Genomic DNA, 21,227 nt, shown 5'->3' with positions numbered 1-21,227 from the left:
AGACATCAGAAAGAAATAGAGTGGTGGATCCCAAGCAAGTCCAGTTCTCCGACTTGAGACCTAAAGAACAATCGTCTGTCACTCTATGGTCCATTGCATTGGAAGTCCTGCTTTCAGGGATCACTAGGGTAGCAGTGCTGCTCTAAACAGCAGCTCCTGGTCCAAGGAAATGGAGAAATCACATGTGCCACTCTCCTCCCCATAGTGGTATCCACAACACAAGATTCCTTGGTCACATTTTCCCCTTTTCTTAAAGAGTAACACACACTTGCAGGTTGCTCTATGACACCCCACAATCCAACAACACGCCTTCATTTCACTCCATATCCTTCCCTTTGAGTCCCAACTGGCAGTGTTCCTGGCTAATTGGTGCCCTGACTCTCATCCACAGTGTTGTCTCCAGGAAAAATCCTTTCACAACTCCTCCTGTTCCTCTCTCCCCACTCATTTTACTATAGGCAGCAACCACACTTTCACCCCTGTGTGTAGAAATCAGATCTGAGCATTCTGCACTTCAACATTTAGATATTCCACATTCCACGTCATAGATCTCTCCAGAAGTCTCTCTCAAGCAACCCTGGCTGTAACAGGCATCTCAAAACTCTTCTATCCTCTACCTAATACCAAGTTCCAACTCACATAGCAAACTGTGGATGGCACCAAAATCTCCATTAGTTTCTCAGGCCAACACATACCCTGCACCATAGGTGGCTCACCCAATAAAACTCCTTTCTCACAGTTCTGAAATTTGGGAGTCACAGAAGTTGTAAGCCTCATGGCTTACAACTATCTATATCCTCACATGGCCTATACTCTTTGCATACAACTTCCTGGAACATTTTCCTCTTTGTAGAAGGACACCAGTCCTACTGGATTACATATTTATGACCCAATTTTAACCTTAATTACCTCTTTAAATGTGCTATCCATGGGGTGGACATTGTGGCACAGGCAATTAATCTGCCACCTGCAGTGCTGGCATCCCATATGAGCACCAGTTTGAGTCTTGATGCTGCACTTCCAACAGAGTTCCCTGAAAATAACAGCAGACAAGCAATTAGGTGCTGGGGCCCAGATGCAGTTCCAGCTCCTGGATTAGGCCTGCTCCTACAGAGCCATTTGGGCCATTCAGGTAGTGAATCAGTTGATGGAAGATAGCCCATTTATGTCCAATCCACATACACAGTAACACTGGATATTAATGCTTTAATATATAAATTGGGGTATGGGGTAGGGAGGGACATAATTCACTCTGTTGCCTTCTAGTTCCCAAAAACTCCTATGCAGCCATCAATTCCTGCCATATGGTATGTTCTGACCATTTCCTTCCCCATAAGTGTGAAGATAGCTGGTCTATGATTTATTTTCTCATAGTAGTCCCTGTACTTAGACTTTTTGATTTAATAAACTTCTTCCCTACAGATCTGTACACCTGGTTCAGTACCTCATTCACTGATGTGTGGAGTAGGATCCCAGATCTTCAGCTTCTTGGGAGACAAGAGGGCTCCTCTGTATACTTATTCTGGACTCTGGTTCTGTGGAAAGTGAGAATGACATGACCTTCAACCTCATCCCTTTCCCAAGTCCTCCAGCATCTATAATCACTTGCCACACACTCACCTTTGTTATCACAAGACTGAAGGAAGGGCATTGACTCATACCCCTGTCCCTGAGGCCTCATCATATTATGTTTGCCAGTGATCCAACCCAAGGTGTCAAGCTCTTTAGCCACAATTACACATTCATGCTAAAATTCATATAGAAAAATTAACAAGTTTTCATAGAAAAACACTACAATGGGAGTCACTATGTACCTACTCTCCATGTAGGATCTCTGTCCTTAATATGTTGTAGTATGTGAATTAATGGTAAAACTACTCAAACAGCACTCTATACTTTGTGTGTCTGTGTGGGTGCAGTCTGTTGATATCTTTACTTAGTATATACTAAGTTGATCTTCTGTATATAAAGATAATTGAAAATGAATCTTGATGAAGAATAGGATGGGAGAGGGAGTGGGAGATGGGATGGTTGCAGGTGGGAGGGAGGTTATGGGGGGAAAAGCTGCTGTAACTCAAAATTTATATTTATTAAATAAAAGTTGAAAAAATGAATATACATTAAAAAATAGTGGAGTAAATAGTGTACATGGTTATATGTGCATGTAAATATTTCTAGGTCTGCCCATTGAAAATAAACAAAGGCACTCCAGTACCAGTTAACATACACACACACCCCAGACCTTATTTTCTATACTTTTTTACTAGTGGAAACTATATCTTGGAGAAGTATCTGCTTCTACGACTAGGGTTTCTGATAAGTAAAATCCCGTTTCTGAGAAGTAAAACCTTAGGTTGGAGTTGCCCTGCTTTAGGTGAGGTCATGAAGACTGTGAACTTCTGAGCACCCTGTCAATGGGCAAGCTGGGGAGGGGGACTTCTGCACCAGGGTGTATGTGCTCTGTTCTATTGTGGGTTACCGTGCTGTGCCAAGCTGTGAATAAATCTTGCTTTTTGCTGCCTTCACATGTTAGAGTTGATCTTTTGGTGGGTGAGATGCTCTCTGGTAGGCTTATTTCCCACAATCTGGTGGCTCATCCAGTATTTCAGTGCACATGTGGAATGGGGTCTCTGGTAAAAGGGTGGCCATATATCCCCCCCCCCCCAGTTTCAGGTAGCCTGCCATTCCCAGGTGCTCTTGCTCCCCACAAAAGCCACAGGAAAAGCCTGAGGTTGTTAACTGAAAGAGTCACAAGAAAATTCAAAGTAGGCACCACTACCACCATGACAACCAGAAAACCTTGGGCAAGAACAAGGTAGGAAAATTGGACTTTAAGTACTGCCTTGGTGATTGGGCATTTTTGGAGGTCAAGCGTGAATGGTTGGGATATATCCTAGATACAAAGCAAATGCAGAGTCTTGATCCATGTTTTCGTCCTGCTGTGGGGGAAAGAGCTGGAGGCAGACAAGGTGAATCTCCGGGTGTGCAAGAAACCTCCATGAGGGAGGGACAGGATCAAGAGCATCAGAAAAGTCAGATACAAGGAACAGACAGTGTCAGCTGAAAATGGGAAACAAAAATTCTAGGCCAAGAAAGTTTCCTTGCCCACTTCCCTGGAAAGTTCATTAGGGAGAGTGTTGGGTTCTTTTAGGGGATGCCCCACCAACCAACAACCAAAAAAGTGATTAAATATTGCTTTTTTTCTGTGGTCTCAAGATCAAATCTGTAAGTCTTCAAGTCTTTTGGCACAAGTTCAGATCAGAAGAAGACTGGGTATGCCAAACTGTAATTCTTCATAAGCGTCAAAACCCCATCCTCACAGGAAAAGAAAGATGCTTTCTGCTAGATAAAGGAACTGGTGTCTGCTCCATCTCAAAGAGGAGACATCCCATAGTAAAACCCTGGGCTCCTCTAATATGTCTAACTCTCCCCCATGTTCCACAAGGTAGAGAACCAGAGATTCAAGAGAACACAGCAGAGTTTGAGGGCCATTAAAACTCTTAATAAATTTAAAAGTGGGACCTGAATACCACATGCTCTCCTTTATATGTGGGAGCTGATTTTTTTCCAAAGTAAAAAAAAAAATGCCTGTATCAGTACTGTTGCACATATAGCTTTGTAAAACTTTTAGATTTTTGTCAAACCAGTGGTTAAGAATGTTATACAACTATTGTTTTAATCTGTGATCACTTTAAAATTTACTATATTTATGTGAAATGGTCACTTTTTCATTCAATTACTGTTTACAGCTGTTGTCTATATTCCCACCAACTTAGGGTCTTTTTGCTGTTTACTTGATAAACATATTTGATGAAGCATTAAATATTTTACTGTGATGTAAATTTAAAACATGTTATCTCAAAAACTAAAAGGGAAAGGAGGATGAAGGAGAGAGGAATAAATGGTGACAGGGTGGAACAGACTACTGTTAAATTCATAGGATTGTGCCTATGAATTACAGTCAATCTGTTAAAAAACTAGTTGAAAACAAATTTTTAATTTTTTATTAATATAAAGAGACCGATTTTATGCTTCCCATAGGTAAAATTCCAAGAAGACAACCACACTTCCCTCATTCTCCTGTTTTCCTTCCAATCCTCCTCCCTCCCTCCCCTCTCTTTATCAGTTTTTTGTAAAGCCACAGTTTAACCCACTCTGTATTGACAGGCTTACTCCACTACTAATCATAATATTCAACAAGTAAAAAGGAAGTCCACAGTTTCCCAGGGGTATAAACAAGAGCTAAAAACAACAGTCGTATCCCAAAGTGACCATTTCATTCCTATACATTTTTGGTGTTCTAGATAAAAAAAAACATTTTAGGGGCTGGTGCTGTGGTGCAGTAGGTTAACACCCTGGCCTGATGCACCAGCATCTCATATGGGCGCTGGTTCGAGACACAGCAGCTCCACTTCTGCTCCAGCTCTCTGCCATGGCCTGGGAAAGCAGTAGAAGATGGCCCAAGTCCTTTGACCCCTACACCCATGTGGGAGACCTAGAGGAAGCTCCTGGCTCCTGGCTCCGGATTGGTGCAGCTCCACCCCGTTGCAGCCAATTGGAGGGTGAACCATTGGATGGAAGACTCTCTCTCTCTCTCCTCTCTCTGTGTGACTCTTTCAAATAAATAAATAAATCTTTAAAAAACATTTTAAAAATCAACCTAATCCCAAACATTCCTGTGGTAATACTATAGCACCAAATCATCAAGGAATAACAAGAAGAGTTACACAAGATAGAGGGCAATCAAAGTAAAAATGGAGAGTGTGTGCTCCCCAATGGAAGACAGACAATAAAGCCAACCCATAATGAGAGAAGTAATGTTCATCTTACGTAAAGGGACCACTGAGTTCCCCAAACCATCTGTGATGCCATACTTAGAGACCATAGGTATGTGAGAATTTACAGCATTTCTAAGCAAATATAAATAAAGGATAAATAAAAAGGTATCTAGAAAACAAACAGCAGGAGGAAGACTGTCTTGGTTAAGGCCATTTCAGAGTATTTAGGTTGGCTTTACAGAGTTGTCTAAGGTGGGAACTAAAATATTTGCTGATAAATGCAGACCATTTCTGTGGTTCAGTGGAGTCTTTCTCTAACATCTGTTACTGCCATAGATTTCATTAACATAATACTAGAACAAATTTTACCTAGATTTTTCCTGATAGAAAACATTGGTTCAGATAACAGGAGACATTACACTTCAGTGATTCTGAAGGGATTATGTAAAGTCTAGATATTAAGTGGGATTATCAAAATCTTTGGCATCCTCTCTCTTCAGGAAAGATAGAAAGGATGAGTCAGACTTTTAAAAGCATATTACTAAGCTAATTTTAGAAGCTAAATTGCCTTGGACTAAGTGCTTTCCAGTAGCACTTCTCAGGATCAGAAAAGCTCCAAGAAAAGATAAGGGATTGACCCCCCTACCATGATTAGACTCCCTTCATTGGGTAGAACTATAGATCAACCCACCAGGGAAACCAAAGACCAAGTCCTAATAAATTATAAGCTAGCCATGCCCTCCATTTCCCATCCCTCATGTTAAAAGGACTCCTTGCCTAGGCTCCTCTCTTGAGTTCAATGTTTGTCAATTCTAACTTGGTTACTTGGTGCAGATTAAAACCTGGAAAGAGGACAAACTGCAACCATTCTGGGAGGGGCATTACCAAGTGCTTCTGACCACTGCAGCAGCTGTACAGACTGCTGAAAAGGGTGGGCTCATTATCTTTGAGTCAAGGAATCAGCAATTGGGGCTTCAGAACAAAATAGAGAAATACAGTGGTAGATCCACTCGTCATATGACAACCCTTTAAAAGGGACTCTAATAAGGGTAAATGGTTTGTAAAAGACTTCATATCTTCCTGCAGAAAAAGGCCAGATCTAATGAGCTGTCACCTTCTGGTTCTACCTATAATAGTGATTAAGTATTTAAACCTTAGTGGTGGGGCTTAAAACCACTACTCCACCTGACTACACCACTGGCAAAAGAATATTAATAATATTTATTTTCTTTGCTTGGCATGACTGCTCCTTTCACTAGGTTGCTCATAAAATGAGACGGGATAGGGTTCTAAACATACAATGTCTCCTACTCAGTCTCATCTAAGGTTTCAGATGTTATAGGGTAGGGGTTCCTTTGGGTCAGATGGGGTAGATTTAGATGTTGCCATGAAACTTAATGTTACTAAAACCACTTCTCTAGTCATAAAATATTATGCTTTCCAGGTATTGCCTTGCAGAAATCTAGATGACCCCAGACATATTTCCTTGTCTTTGCAGATAAATATTTATATCCTGGGAGCACACTAGTTGCAAACCAAAAATCTCTTCTGCTGATCCTGTTTCAGCTGGAATGATATATGATGGACTACTTAATTACATGACTGGAGCAGTAGGCCCCCAACCCTGAGAAAAAGAGTTAAAGGCTGAACACTATCTGTCTAAAGAAATATCTCCTAATGCTTGCCAAAATTTACAGTCTAATTTACTAGATGAATTCCTGATAGTGACCTCAAGAGCCTATGGCCTGGGAGTAGATGTTAGTGGCACAGATCCCATGGGCTGATTTGTTCTTGTCTTAAGCAATAAAACCAGTCCACTCACAACCCTTTCACTGGGTGGGGTTTTTCAATGTTAGTAAAGTTAATGTTCAACCAGGTAACAACCCAAAGCAAAATAGACATCAGAAGCCAAGAGAGATTATAAAGATACAAATGTCTGGGTTGAATCATCCAAATTGGATTCAGGCAGTTCCAAGATGGCAGAATAGGGAGGGAGCTTACTGATCTAGCCTAGGAGAAGACAGTTTAATAAAAGTGGAGACAGTGTAGTCTCAGGGAAGAGTTAGAGAAAAAATGGCAGAGGAAACTCTTTCGTAATTAGAGGGACATGGTGGATCTACATGGAGGGCACGGGCACCCGCAGCTCAGGACCCCAGGTGCTGAGAGCCTCCACACCAGTGATGGAAAGAGAGGTGAGACGAGACCACAGTAGCCTGAGACACTGGCAGAAAAGCCTAGAGGGAACGAGGTTGAAGCCCTGTGGAGGAAAGTACAGCAGCCTAACTAGAGGAGAGAAAAAAAACAAAAGGGATGGTACAGATTCTCTCCAATCACCTTACAAAAGCATATGAGCTGATAGAGCAGGTGCCATTCTGGACATACATAACAGCTGTGCCAGCTTGTGTCTGCACCCAGCAATCAGCCAAGCTGAGAAACCTGACTCTGGTGGGGAGTAATAACAGGAGACTAAGACCTAGTGAATGTGTAGAGCTTCTGAACCGGGACTGTGGGAAAAAATGAGGATGTGTGGCAGAACTCACTGTGTGACTGAGACTTTGAGTAGTCTCAGTGGGATATACCACAAGCTTGGGTGGCCCTGGCTACTGGGTGAGACATTGCAGGGGAGTCTTGAGCTTACACTGAGGACTGAACAGATCCTCTGTGTAGTCCTTGGGACAGAGCAGATGAATATTATACCCATTGGGGCTAGGGCCCAGGCATTGATCACCAGTGAGGAGGAGAACTCAGCTGAGTGAGAGTGAAATTATTTCCCCCTTCTGATGAGAGAGAGAGAGGATTTACCATGTAAACCTAGGTGTGTCACCTTAGGCATACCCTTAACCCTGAAGAACTGAACAGAGCTCTCTGGCCACATCTACCACAAGCCTCTAGATATTCACTGAAAGTAGATAGTCCACTTATCTCAGTCACAGAACAACAAGAAAAGCCGCCACAGTGCTTAAAAAAAAAAGAAGAAACCAACGAGTATCTCCACAAATGCTGAATGACAAATGCAACAACCCAAGAAACAAAAATAAGACAACATGATGCTCCCAAAAGAACATGACACTTCAATACAAGATTATGAAGATGATGAGACAGAAGAAATGCAAGAAATGGAACTCAAAAAATTGATAAGAATACTTAGAAGTAATCAAAAACAATGCACAAACTACTGAAATTCATGCAGGACATGAAAGAAAATCTCTCATGAAAATGAAATCTTAAGGAGGAATCAAAATGAAGAATTCAGTAGAATAAACAAAAAACACAGTTGAGAGTCTTAAAAACAGAATCAGTGAGGCAGAAGAGATAATATCAGACTTAGAAGACAGCACAGCAAAGTATACAGTCAAATCAAAGACAAAAAGAGGAAACTAGAAATCTAAAAAAATATTGTAAGGAACCTACAGAATACTATCAAAAAACCCAACATTTGGGTTCTAGGAGTTCCTAAAGGCACAGAAAGAGAGAAGGATTAGAAGGCCTTTTTAGTGAGATACTAGCAGGAAACGTTCCAGATTTGGAGAAAGAGACTACCAAATATAGGAAGCACACAGAACTCCCAATAAACATGACCAGAAAAGATGCTCACCACAACACATTGTCATCAAACTCACCACAGTGAAACATAGAGACAAGATTCTTGGGGACAGCGCTGTGGCTCAGTGGGTTAACGCCCTGGCCTGAAGTGCCAGCATCCCATATGGGCACCAGTTCTAGTCCCAGCTGCTCCTCTTCCGATCCAGCTCTCTGCTATGGCCTGGGAAAGCAGTAGAGGATGGCCCAAGTCCTTGGGCCCCTGAACCTGTGTGGGAGACCTGGAGGAAGCTCCTGGCTCCTGGCTTTGGATCGGCCCAGCTCCAGCTGTTGCAGCTATCTGGGGAGTGAACCATTGGATGGAAGACCATTCTCTCTCTCTGCCTCTCCTCTCTCTGTGTAACTCTGACTTTCAAATGAATAAATATTTTTTAAAAAAGATACAAGATTCTAAAATGTGCATGACAGAAATGCCAGATTACTCTCAGAGGATCTCCAATTAGACTCACAGCAGACTTCTCATCAGAAACCCTATAGGCAAAGAGGGAATGGCGAGATATGGCCCGAGTACTAAGAGAAAAAAACTGCCATCCCAGAATATTATATCCGGCAAAACTCTCATTTGTGAATGAAGGTGAAATAAAGACTTTTCATAGCAAACAGAAATTGAAAGAATTTGTCACCACTCATCCAGCTCTGCAAAAGATGCTTAACGATGTGTTACACACAGAAACACAGTCATCAGTATGAAAGAAGGTAAAGAAAAAATCTCTCAGTAACAGATCACAGGAAATTCAAAGTATATATTAGAAATACCTTTGGGGCCGGCGCTGCGGCTCAATAGGCTAATCCTCTGCCTGCGGCACCGGCACACCGGGTTCTAGTCCCGGTTGCCCCTCTTCCAGGCCAGCTCTCTGCTGTGTCCAGGGAGTGCAGTGGAGGATGGCCCAAGTGCTTGGGCCCTGCACACCATGGGAGACCAGGAGAAGCACCTGGCTCCTGCCTTCAGATCAGCATGGTGCGCCAGCCACAGAGCGCCAGCTGTGGCGGCCATTGGAGGGTGAACCAACGGCAAAAGGAAGACCTTTCTCTCTGTCTCTCTCTCTCTCACTATGCACTCTGCCTTTCAAAAAAAATATCTGGAAAAATGGCAGGGCAAAGTCACTACTAATCAATAGTCACATTGAGCCTCAATTCTCCACTTACAGGACACAGACTGGCTGAATGGATTAAAAAACAAAACCCATCTATTTGCTGCTTACAAGAAACACATCTTTCCAACAAGGTGCATGCAGACTGAAAGTGAAAGGTTGGAAAAAGATATTCCATGCCAACAGAAACCAAAAAAGAGCTGGTGTAGCCATCTTAATATTAGACAAAATAAACTTTAACACAAAAACTGTTAAGAGATACAAAGACCAAAATCAATAAAATCAGAGATGAAAAAGGGAATGTAACAGATACCACAGAAATAAAGAGTCATCAGAAATTACTACAAAGAGTTGTATGTCAACAAACTTGGAAATCTATCAGAAATTAATAGATTCCTGGAAACATAACTTACGTACATTGAACCATGAAGACACAGGAAACCTAATCAGACCCATAACCAAGTCAGAAATTGAATCAGTAATAAAGGCCCTCCCAACAAAGAAAATCCCAGGACTGGATGGATTCACTGCTGAATTCTACCAGATATTTAAAGAAAAACTAACTCCAGTTCTTCTCAAACTATTCAAAACAATTGAAAGAGAAGGAATCTCCCAAATTCTATGAAGCCAGCATCACCTTAATTCCAAAACCTGAAAAAGATGCAGCAGAGAAAGAGAATTACAGACTAATTTCCCTGATTGTGGGGAGCAACTCGGACTAGACTAAGTTACTGGAATTAAGACTTATTCTATGCATCTGCTCTCCCACAATATGGCACTGGGAGAGGAGTAAACAACTTTTACACAGCTGCCTCCAGTTCAACCAATAACCTGCATGAGCTGATCCTGCTCCTGATTGGAGGAGAGCAGCGTACTCGGCGTGTGGGTAGCAGAGTTGGGATTGGTGGAAGAGGACTATAAAGGAGGAGAGAGACAACATGCACCAGGAACATCTAAGGGGAACATCCGGATAACATCTGAGCAGCCCCCGAGAGAGCCGGCCGGCGGTGTGCCACTCCCCCGCAGAAGTGGGGAAAGTGGCAGGGGGAGCCACCCTTCCACGGAGGTGGAAGGATCGGCAGCCAACCCGGGAAGGACCAGCAGCAAACCCGGGTAGGGCCGAGCAGACAAAAGAACAGCGCAGGGTCCTGTGTCGTTCCTCCGTGAAGAGGGGGAGCGACACCTGATGAACACAGAAGCAAAAATACTCAAAAGAATTCTAGCCAACCAAATCCAACACAACATCAGAAAGACCATCCACCCAGACCAAGTGGGATTTATCCCTGGTATGCAGGGATGGTTCAACGTTTGTAAATCAATTAATGCGATACACCACATTTACAAACAGCAGAAGAAAAACCATATGATTATGTCAATAGATGCAGAGAAAGCATTCAATAAAGTACAACACCCTTTCATGATGAAAACTCTAAGCAAATTGGGTATAGAAGGAATATTCCTCAACACAATCAAGGCAATTTAGTAAAAACCAACAGACGGCATCATATTGAACGAAGCATTTCCACTGAGATCTGGTACCAGACAGGGATGCCCACTCTCACCACTGCTATTCAATATAGTACTGGAAGTTTTAGCCAGAGCCATTAGGCAAGGAAAAGAAATTAAAGGGATACAAATTGGAAAGGAAGATGTCAAACTATCCCTCTTTGCAGACGATATGATTCTTTATTTAAGGGATCCAAAGAACTCTACTAAGAGACTATTGGAACTCATAGAAGAGTTTGGCAAAGCAGCAGGATATAAAATCAATGCACAGAAATCAATAGCTTTGTATATACAGACAATGCCACAGCTTAGAAAGAACTTCTAAGATCAATCCCATTCCTAATAGCTACAAAAAAATCAAATACATTGGAATAAACCAAGGATGTCACAAATCTTTATGATGAGAATTACAAAACCGAATTACAAAACCTTGAAGAAAGAAATAGAAGAGGATACCTAAACAATGGAAAAATCTTACATGTTCATGGATTGGAAGAATCAATATCATCAAAATGTCCATTTTCCCAAAAAGCAATTTATAGATTCAATGCATTACCAATCAAAATACCGAAGACCTTCTTCTCAGATCTGGAAAAAATGATGCTGAAATTCATATGGAGACTCAGGAGATCTCGAAAAGCTAAAGCAATCTTGTACAACAAAAACAAAGCCAGAGGCATCTCAATACCAGATTTAACGACATAATACATAGCAGTTATCAAAACGGCATGGTCCTGGTACAGAAACAGATGGATAGACCAGTGGAACAGAATAGAAACACCAGAAATCAATCCAAACATATACAACCAACTTATATTTGATGAAGGAACTAAAACCAACTTGGCGCAAGGACAGTTTATTCAGATATGGTGCTGGGAAAACTGGATTTCCACATGCAGAAGTAGGAAGCAAGACCCCTACCTTACACCTTAACCAAAAATTCACTCAGCATGGATTAAAGATCTAAATCTATGACCCAAAAAAAATCAAAATAATAGAGAGCACTGGAGAAACCTTGCAAGATATAGGCACAGGCAAAGACTTCTTGGAAAAGTCCCCAGAGGCACAGGCAGTCAAAGCTAGAATTAACAATTGGGATTACATCAAATTGAAAAGTTTCTGTACTGCAAAAGAAACAGGAGAGTGAAGAGACAACCGACAGAATGGGAAAAAATATTTGCAAACTATGCAACAGATAAAGGATTAGTAGCTAGAATCTACAAAGAGATCAAGAAACTCCAAAACAACAAAACAAACAACCCACTTAAGAGATGGGCCAAGGACTTAAATAGGCATTTTTCAAAAAAGGAAATCCAAATGGCCAACAGACACATGAAAAAATGTTCATGATAACTAGCCATCAGGGAAATGCAAATCAAAACCACAATGAGGTTTCACCTCACCCTGGTTAGAATGGTTCACATACTGAAATCTACCAACAACAGATGCTGGCGAGGATGTGGGGAAAAAGGGACACTAATTCACTTTTGGTTGGAATGCAAATGGGTGAAGCCACTATGGAAGTCAGTCTGGAGATTCCTCAGAAACCTGAAGATAGCCCTACCACATGACCCAGCCATCCCACTCCTCAGAATTTACCCAATGGAATTTAAATTGGCAAATAAAAGAGCTATGTACACCTCAGTGTTTATTGCAGCTCAATTCACAATAGCTAAGACCTGGAATCAACTTAAATGCCCATCAATAGAAGACTGGATAAAGAAATTATGGGGTATGTACTCTATGGAATAATATATAGCAGTAAAAAAATTGAAATCCGGTCATTTGCAACAAAATGGAGGAATCAGGAAAACATCATGCTGAGTGAAATAAGCCAGTCCCAAAGGCACAGATATCATATGTTCTCCCTGATCTGGGACAACTAACTGAGCACCTAAAAGGAAACCTGTCAAAGTGAAACTGACACCTTAACCAGCCCTTGTCCTGACTGCTGAGGAACAGCTATTTTATTCTTTTTAGTATTTTCTTCTTCTATTTAATACCATTAGTAGAACTCTTTAATTAACACACAATTATTCTTAGGTGTTTAAATTTAACTGCAAATTGATCCCTGTTAAAAATAAGAGTGAGAGAATACTCAGGTTGGGGGTGGAGCCAAGATGGCGGAATAGTGAGGGCGCGCACCAATAGTCCGGGAAAATTTAGTTTAATAAAAGTGGAGTTACGGTAGCCTCAGAAAAAGGATCAGGAAAAAATTGCAGAGGAAACTCTTCTGGATCTAGTGGCTGTGACTCGGTGGACCTACTGGGAGAACAAGGTCGCCCACTGCGCGGAAGCTGAGCCACAGGAGCCGCAGGGTCTGCGCACCAGTGCAGGAAGGGGAGTGGATGTCACACAGACACCAGCGGGGAGGGTTGGGACGCCCAGGGCTCCGAGTCCACACATCAGCGCTGGAAGGGGAGGTGAGCTCAGTAACCCAAGACATTGGCAGGGAAACGGCAGTCAGAATCTAGAGGGAAGCGGGAAAGTTCACCAGACTGACTACAGGAGAGAAGGAAAAAAGGTGGGGTGTTTCTCTCTCCGCCAACCTTGCAAAGGTTGCAAGGTTGCAAGGTTTGCAAGAGTTTGCAAGGTTTGCAAGAGACAAAGAGCAGGCCCCCAATCTTGATTTACATAACAACAGGGGAGAGCTAAGGAACTGAGTTGCTACAATTCAGTAGCCTAGGCAACCCAGTGGGAGTGCAGAGGAGAAACAGAGCCTGCACAGACTCTTTGGGTAGAAGCCAGAGATCCGAAGCTAAATACCATCAATTCTGCACAGCGTGTGGTGCGGTATTACTTACCTCCTGATTAAATAAAATAAAATAAAATAAAATAAATAAATAAATAAAGAGAGAGATTTACCACGCATAACCTGAGGGTGTCACCTTTGCACACCCGTAACCCGGAAGAACCAAGCAGAGCTCTCAGGCCACACCCATCTCAAGCCTCCAAGGCTCCTCCAACAGCAGGCAGTCCACTTAACACAGACACAGTATAAAATAAAAAAAAAAAAACGCACAGTGACGAAAGAAGAATTAACTATGCAAAGCAACAAACACAGAAATCGAGGGAACAAGATCAACGATGACACTATGATGCCTCCAAATAAACAAAACACTCCAAGCCAAGATTATGAAGATGATGAGATAGAAGAAATGCAAGAAACGGATTTCAAAAAATTTATGATAAGAACATTAGAAGTTTTCAAAAGCAAATTCTTGAACTACTGAAATCCTTATTGGACAGGACTGAAAATCTCTCTCGTGAAAATGAAATTTTAAGGAAGAATCAAAATGAAATGCAGAAACTAGTAGAACAGGAAAGTGTGATAGTGAAGAGAAATCAAAATGAAATGAATAGCTCAATAGATCAAATGACAAACACATTAGAGAGCCTTAAAAACAGAATGGGTGAAGCAGAAGAGAGAATATCGGACTTAGAAGACAGAGCACAGGAAAACATACAGTCAAACCAAAGAAAAGAAGAGGAAATTAGAAATCTAAAAAATATTGTTGGGAATCTAGAGGATACTATTAAAAAAACCAACATTCGAGTTCTAGGAGTTCCTGAAGGCATGGAGAGACAGAAAGGATTAGAAGGCCTTTTTAGTGAGATACTAGCAGAGAACTTTCCAGGTTTGGAGAAGGACAGAGATATCCTAGTACAGGAAGCTCATAGAACCCCCAATAAACATGACCAAAAGAGCTCCTCACCACAACACGTGGTAATTAAACTCACCACAGTGAAACATAAAGAAAAGATCCTAAAATGTGCAAGAGAGAAACGTCAGATTACTCTCAGAGGATCTCCAATCAGACTCACAGCAGACTTCTCATCAGAAACACTACAGGCTAGGAGGGAATGGCGAGACATAGCACAGGTGCTAAGAGAGAAAAATTGCCAGCCCAGAATATTATATCCTGTAAGCTCTCATTTGTGAATGAAGGTGAAATAAAGACCTTTCATAGCAAACAGAAATTGAAAGACTTTGTGGCCACTCGTCCGGCCCTGCAAAAGATACTTAAAGATGTGCTACACTCAGAAACACAGAAACATGGCCATCAATATGAAAGAAGGGAAAGGAAGAACACCTACCAGTAAAAGAGCATGGGAAGCTCAAAGCATATACTAGAAAATATTTCCGGGAAAATGGCAGGGCAAAGTCACTACGTATCAATAGTCACACTGAACATTAATGGTCTGAATTCTTCAGTTAAAAGACACCGTTTGGCTGACTGGCTCACAGAACACAACCCAACTATTTGTTGCCTACAAGAAACACATCTCTCTAACAAAGATGCATGCAGACTGAAAGTGAAAGGTTGGAAAAAGATATTCCATGCCAACAGAAACCAAAAAAAAGCAGGTGTAGCCATATTAATATCAGACAAAATAAACTTTAATACCAAAACTGTTAAGAGAGACAAAGAGGGGCACTATATAATGATTAAGGGTTCAATCCAACAGGAAGATGTAACTATTATAAATGTATATGCACCTAATTACAGGGCACCGGTCTACTTAAAAGATATGTTAAGGGACTTCAAGGGAGATTTAGATTCCAATACAATAGTACTGGGGGACTTCAATACTCCACTCTCAGAAATAGACAGATCATCCGGACAGAAGATCAACAAGGAAACAGCAGATTTAATTGACACTATTGCCCAAATGGATCTAACAGATATCTACAGAACTTTCAACCCTACATCTACAGACTTCACATTCTTCTCAGCAGTGCATGGAACCTTCTCTAGGATTGATCACATACTAGGCCATAAAGCAAGTCTCAGCAACTTTAAAAGAATTAGAATCATACCATGCAGCTTCTCAGACCACAGCGGAATGAAGCTGGAAATTAGCAACTCAGGAAACCCCAGAAAGTATGCAAACACATGGAGACTGAACAACATGCTCCTGAATGAACACTGGGTCATTCAAGAAATCAAAAGAGAAATCAAAAACTTTCTGGAAGTAAATGAAGACAACAACACAACAAATCAAAACTTATGGGATACAGCAAAAGCAGTATTGAGAGGCAAATTTATAGCAATAGGTGCCTATACCAAGAAATTGGAAAGGCACCAAATAAATGAGCTTTCAGCGCACCTCAAGGACCTAGAAAAACTGCAGCAAACCAAACCCAAATCTAGTAGGAGAAGAGAAATAATTAAAACCAGAGAAGAAATTAACAGGATTGAATCCAAAAAAACATTACAAAAAATCAGCCAAGCGAGAAGCTGGTTTTTTGAAAAAATAAACAAAATTGACACCCCATTGGCCCAACTAACTAAAAATAGAAGAGAAAAGACCCAAATTAATAAAATCAGAGATGAAAAAGGAAACGTAACAACAGACACCACAGAAATAAAAAGAATCATCAGAAATTACTACAATGACCTGTATGCCAGCAAACAGGAAAACCTATCAGAAATGGATAGATTCCTGGACACATGCAATCTACCAAAATTGAACCATGAAGACATCGAAAACCTAAATAGACCCATAACTGAAACAGAAATTGAAACAGTAATAAAGGCCCTCCCAACAAAGAAAAGCCCAGGAACAGATGGATTCACTGCTGAATTCTACCAGACATTTAAAGAAGAACTCCAATTCTTCTCAAACTATTCAGAACAATCGAAAAAGAGGGAATCCTCCCAAATTCTTTCTATGAAGCCAGCATTACCTTAATCCCTAAGCCAGAGAAAGATGCAGCACTGAAAGAAAATTAGAGACCAATATCCCTGATGAACATAGACGCAAAAATCCTCAATAAAATTCTGGCCAATAGAGTACAACAACACATCAGGAAAATCATCCAACCAGACCAAGTGGGATTCATCCCTGGTATGCAGGGATGGTTCAACATTCGCAAATCAATCAATGTGATTCACCACATTAACAGACTGCAAAAGAAAAACCATATGATTATCTCAATTGATGCAGAGAAAGCATTTGATAAAATTCAACACCCTTTCATGATGAAAACTCTAAGCACATTGGGTATAGAAGGAACATTCCTCAATATAATCAAAGCAATTTATAAAAAACCCACAGCCAGCATCCTATTGAATGGGGAAAAGTTGGAAGCATTTCCACTGAAATCTGGCACCAGGCAGGGATGCCCACTCTCACCACTGCTATTTAACATAGTTCTGGAAGTTTTATTAGCCAGAGCCATCAGACAAGAAAAAGAAATCAAAGGAATACAAATCAAGAAGGAAGAAGTCAAACTATCCCTCTTTGCAGACGATATGATTCTGTACTTAGAGGATCCAAAGAACTCTACTAAGAGACTATGGGAACTCATAGAGGAGTTTGGCAAAGTGTCAGGATATAAAATCAATGCACAAAAATCAACAGCCTTTGTAGACACAAGCAATGCCATGACTGAGAAAGAACTGCTAAGATCAATCCCATTCACAATAGCTACAAAAACAATCAAATTCCTTGGAATAAACTTAACCAAGGACGTTAAAGATCTCTACGATGAGAATTACAAAATCTTAAAGAAAGAAATAGAAGAGGATACCAAGAAATGGAAAAATCTTTCATGCTCATGGATTGGAAGAATCAACATCATCAAAATGTCCATTCTCCCAAAAGCAATTTATAGAGTCAATGCAATCCCAATCAAGATACCAAAGACCTTCTTCGCAGATCTAGAAAAAATGATGCTGAAATTCATATGGAGGCACAAGAGACCTCGAATAGCTAAATCAATCCTGTACAACAAAAACATAGCCGGAGGCATCACAATACCAGATTTCAGGACATACTACAGGGCAGTTGTAATCAAAACAGCATGGTACTGGTACAGAAACAGATGGATAGACCAATGGAACAGAATTGAAACACCAGAAATCAATCCAAACATCTACAGCCAACTTATATTTGATCAAGGATCTAAAACTAATTCCTTGAGCAAGGACAGTCTATTCAATAAATGGTGCTGGGAAAACTGGATTTCCACGTGCAGAAGCATGAAGCAAGACCCCTACCTTACACCTTACACAAAAATTCACTCAACGTGGATTAAAGACCTAAATCTACGTCCTGACACCATGAAGTTATTAGAGAACATTGGAGAAACCCTTCAAGATATTGGCACAGGCAAAGAATTTCTGGAAAAGACCCGGGAGGCACAGGCAGTCAAAGCCAAAATCAACTATTGGGATTGCATCAAATTGAGAAGTTCTGTACTGCAAAAGAAACAGTCAGGAGAGTGAAGAGACAACCGACAGAATGGGAAAAAATATTTGCAAACTATGCAACAGATAAAAGGTTAATAACCAGAATCTACAAAGAGATCAAGAAACTCCACAAAAACAAAACCAACAACCCACTTAAGAGATGGGCCAAGGACTTCAATAGACATTTTTCAAAAGAGGAAATCCAAATGGCCAACAGGCACATGAAAAAATGTTCAAGGTCACTAGCAATCAGGGAAATGCAAATCAAAACCACAATGAGGTTTCACCTCACCCCGGTTAGAATGGCTCACATGCAGAAATCTACCAACAACAGATGCTGGCGAGGATGTGGGGAAAAAGGGACACTAACCCACTGTTGGTGGGAATGCAAACTGGTCAAGCCACTATGGAAATCAGTCTGGAGATTCCTCAGAAACCTGAAGATAACCCTACCGTTCGACCCAGCCATCGCATTCCTTGGAATTTACCCAAAGGAGTTTAAATTGACAAACAAAAAAGCGGTCTGCACCCTAATGTTTATTGCAGCACAATTCACAATAGCCAAGACCTGGAACCAACCTAAATGCCCATCAATGGTAGACTGGATAAAGAAATTATGGGATATGTATTCTTTAGAATACTATACCGCATTAAGAAACAACGAAATCCAGTCATTTGCAACAAAATGGAGGAATCTGGAACACATCATGCTGAGTGGAGTAAGCCAGTCCCAAAGGGACAAATACCATATGTTCTCCCTGATCGGTGACAACTGACTGAACACCAAAAAGGAAACCTCCTGAAGTGAAATGGACACTATGAGAAATGGTGACTTGATCAGCATAGCCCTGACTGCTAATGGACAACTTAATACATTATCCCTCTTAGTATTTTTTTGTCTGTTCTACTTAATATGACTGGTTTAATTCTGTAATTATCACACAGTTATTCTTAAGTTTTGAAAATTAACTGAAATGTGATCCCTGTTAAACACAAGAGTGGGAATAAGAGAGGGAAGAGATGTATAATTTGGGGCATGCTCAAGCTGACTTGCCCCAATTGGTAGAGTTGGAAACAATCCAGGGGATTCCAGTTCAATCCCATCAAGGTGGCATGTGCCAATGCCATCTCACTAGTCCAAGTGATCAATTTCAGTTCACAATTGATCATAATGAAAGAACTAAGAGTCAAAGGGAGCACATAAACAAGTCTAGTACCTGCTAACACTAACCGATAGAATAAATAAAGGGGAGAGTGATCCAACATGGGAAGTGAGATACTCAGCAGACTCATAGAATGGTAGATGTCCTAAATAGCACTCTGGCCTCAGAATCAGCCCTAAAGGCACTCGGATCTGGCTGAGAAGCCCATGAGAGTATTTCAGGCATGGAAAGCCAAGACACTCTGGCAAAACGATCTCTGTGAGTGAGATCCCAGTGGAAAGAACAGGTCTTCAAAGAGGGAGGTGCCTTTCTCTGAAGGGAGGAGAGAACCTCCACTTTGACTATGACCATGTCTAAACAAGATAAGAGTCGGAGAACTCAAGGGGCTTCAATAGCCTTGGAAACTCATGACTGGTGCATAGGGAGATTACTGATGCCATAAACAGGAGTGTCAATTTGTAAAGTCAACAACAGGAGTCACGGTGCACTTACTCCTCATGCAGGATCTCTGTCCTTAATGTGCTGTACATTGAGGCTTAATGCTATAACGAGTACTCAAACAGTATATTTCACTTTGTGTTTCTATGGGGGTGCAAACGATTGAAATCTTTACTTAATGTACACTAAACTGATCTTCTGTAAAAAAAAAAGAAAAGAAAAGAAAAGAAAGTATCAATTCCCAACTTGACTCTCACTGGGATTAAACATGACAATAGGTCTGATCTGATTTCATCATCATTTAAAGAAAAAATCATCTATTATTTTTCACTTTATGTTTCTGTGTGGGAGCAAACTGTTGAAATCCTTACTTAAGGTATACTAAGCTGATCTTCTGTATATTAAGATAATCGAAAATGAATCTTGATGTGAATGGAAGGGGAGAAGGAGTGGGAAAGGAGAGGGTTGTGGGTGGGAGGGACGGTATGGGGGGGGGAAGCCATTGTAACCCATGAGTCGTACTTTGGAAATTTATATTCATTAAATAAAAGATAAAAAAAAAGATACTTAAAGATGTGCTATACTCAGAAACACAGAAACACGGCCATCAATATGAAAGAAGGTAAAGGAAGAAAACCTGCCAGTAAAAGAGCATGGGAAGCTCAAAGCATATACTAGAAAATATCTCCGGGAAAATGGCAGGGCAAAATCACTATGTATCAATAGTCACATTAAACATTAATGGACTTAACTCTTCAGTTAAAAGACACCGGTTGGCTGATTGGCTCAAGGAACAAAACCCAACTATTTGTTGCCTACAAGAAACACATCTCTCTAACAAAGATGCATGCAGACTGAAAGTGAAAGGTTGGAAAAAGATATTCCATGCCAACAGAAACCAAAAAAAAGCAGGTGTAGCCATATTAATATCAGACAAAATAAACTTTAATACCAAAACTGTTAAGAGAGACAAAGAGGGGCACTATATAATGATTAAGGGTTCAATCCAACAGGAAGATGTAACTATTATAAATGTATATGCACCTAATTACAGGGCACCGGTCTACTTAAAAGATATATTAAGGGACTTCAAGGGAGATTTAGATTCCAATACAATAGTACTGGGGGACTTCAATATCCACTCTCAGAAATGGACAGATCATCCGGACAGAAGATCAACAAGGAAACAGCAGATTTAATTGACACTATTGCCCAAATGGATCTAACAGATATCTACAGAACTTTCAACCCTACATCTACAGACTTCACATTCTTCTCAGCAGTGCATGGAACCTTCTCTAGGATTGATCACATACTAGGCCATAAAGCAAGTCTCAGCAACTTTAAAAGAATTAGAATCATACCATGCAGCTTCTCAGACCACAGCGGAATGAAGCTGGAAATTAGCAACTCAGGAAACCCCAGAAAGTATGCAAACACATGGAGACTGAA

At 40.8% G+C, this 21,227-nt stretch overlaps 1 protein-coding gene across 4 annotated transcripts in view; it reads right to left on the bottom strand.

The window, feature by feature from the left end:
- LOC149128653 (uncharacterized) overlaps positions 1-21,227 on the bottom strand; it is a 133,971-nt gene that overhangs the window by 43,591 nt on the left and 69,153 nt on the right. For all 4 annotated transcript variants that reach the window (XR_016222786.1, XR_016222785.1, XM_089315715.1 and 1 more), the window contains 2 exons: positions 1,445-1,535; positions 910-1,033 (listed from right to left, as the gene is read on the bottom strand). Coding sequence is in view for 2 of the 4 variants with exons in the window: in XM_089315715.1 (XP_089171841.1) it covers positions 1,481-1,535 (55 nt within the window). In the remaining 2 variants the exon portion in view is untranslated. The remainder of the gene's footprint in view (positions 1-909; positions 1,034-1,444; positions 1,536-21,227) is intronic.

Source organism: Oryctolagus cuniculus, chromosome 1 (genome assembly GCF_051225735.1).
Source record: "Oryctolagus cuniculus isolate XC-2025 breed Fujian yellow rabbit chromosome 1, ASM5122573v1, whole genome shotgun sequence".
NCBI lineage: Eukaryota > Metazoa > Chordata > Mammalia > Lagomorpha > Leporidae > Oryctolagus > Oryctolagus cuniculus.
This window is presented reverse-complemented; position numbering and strand designations above follow the sequence as displayed.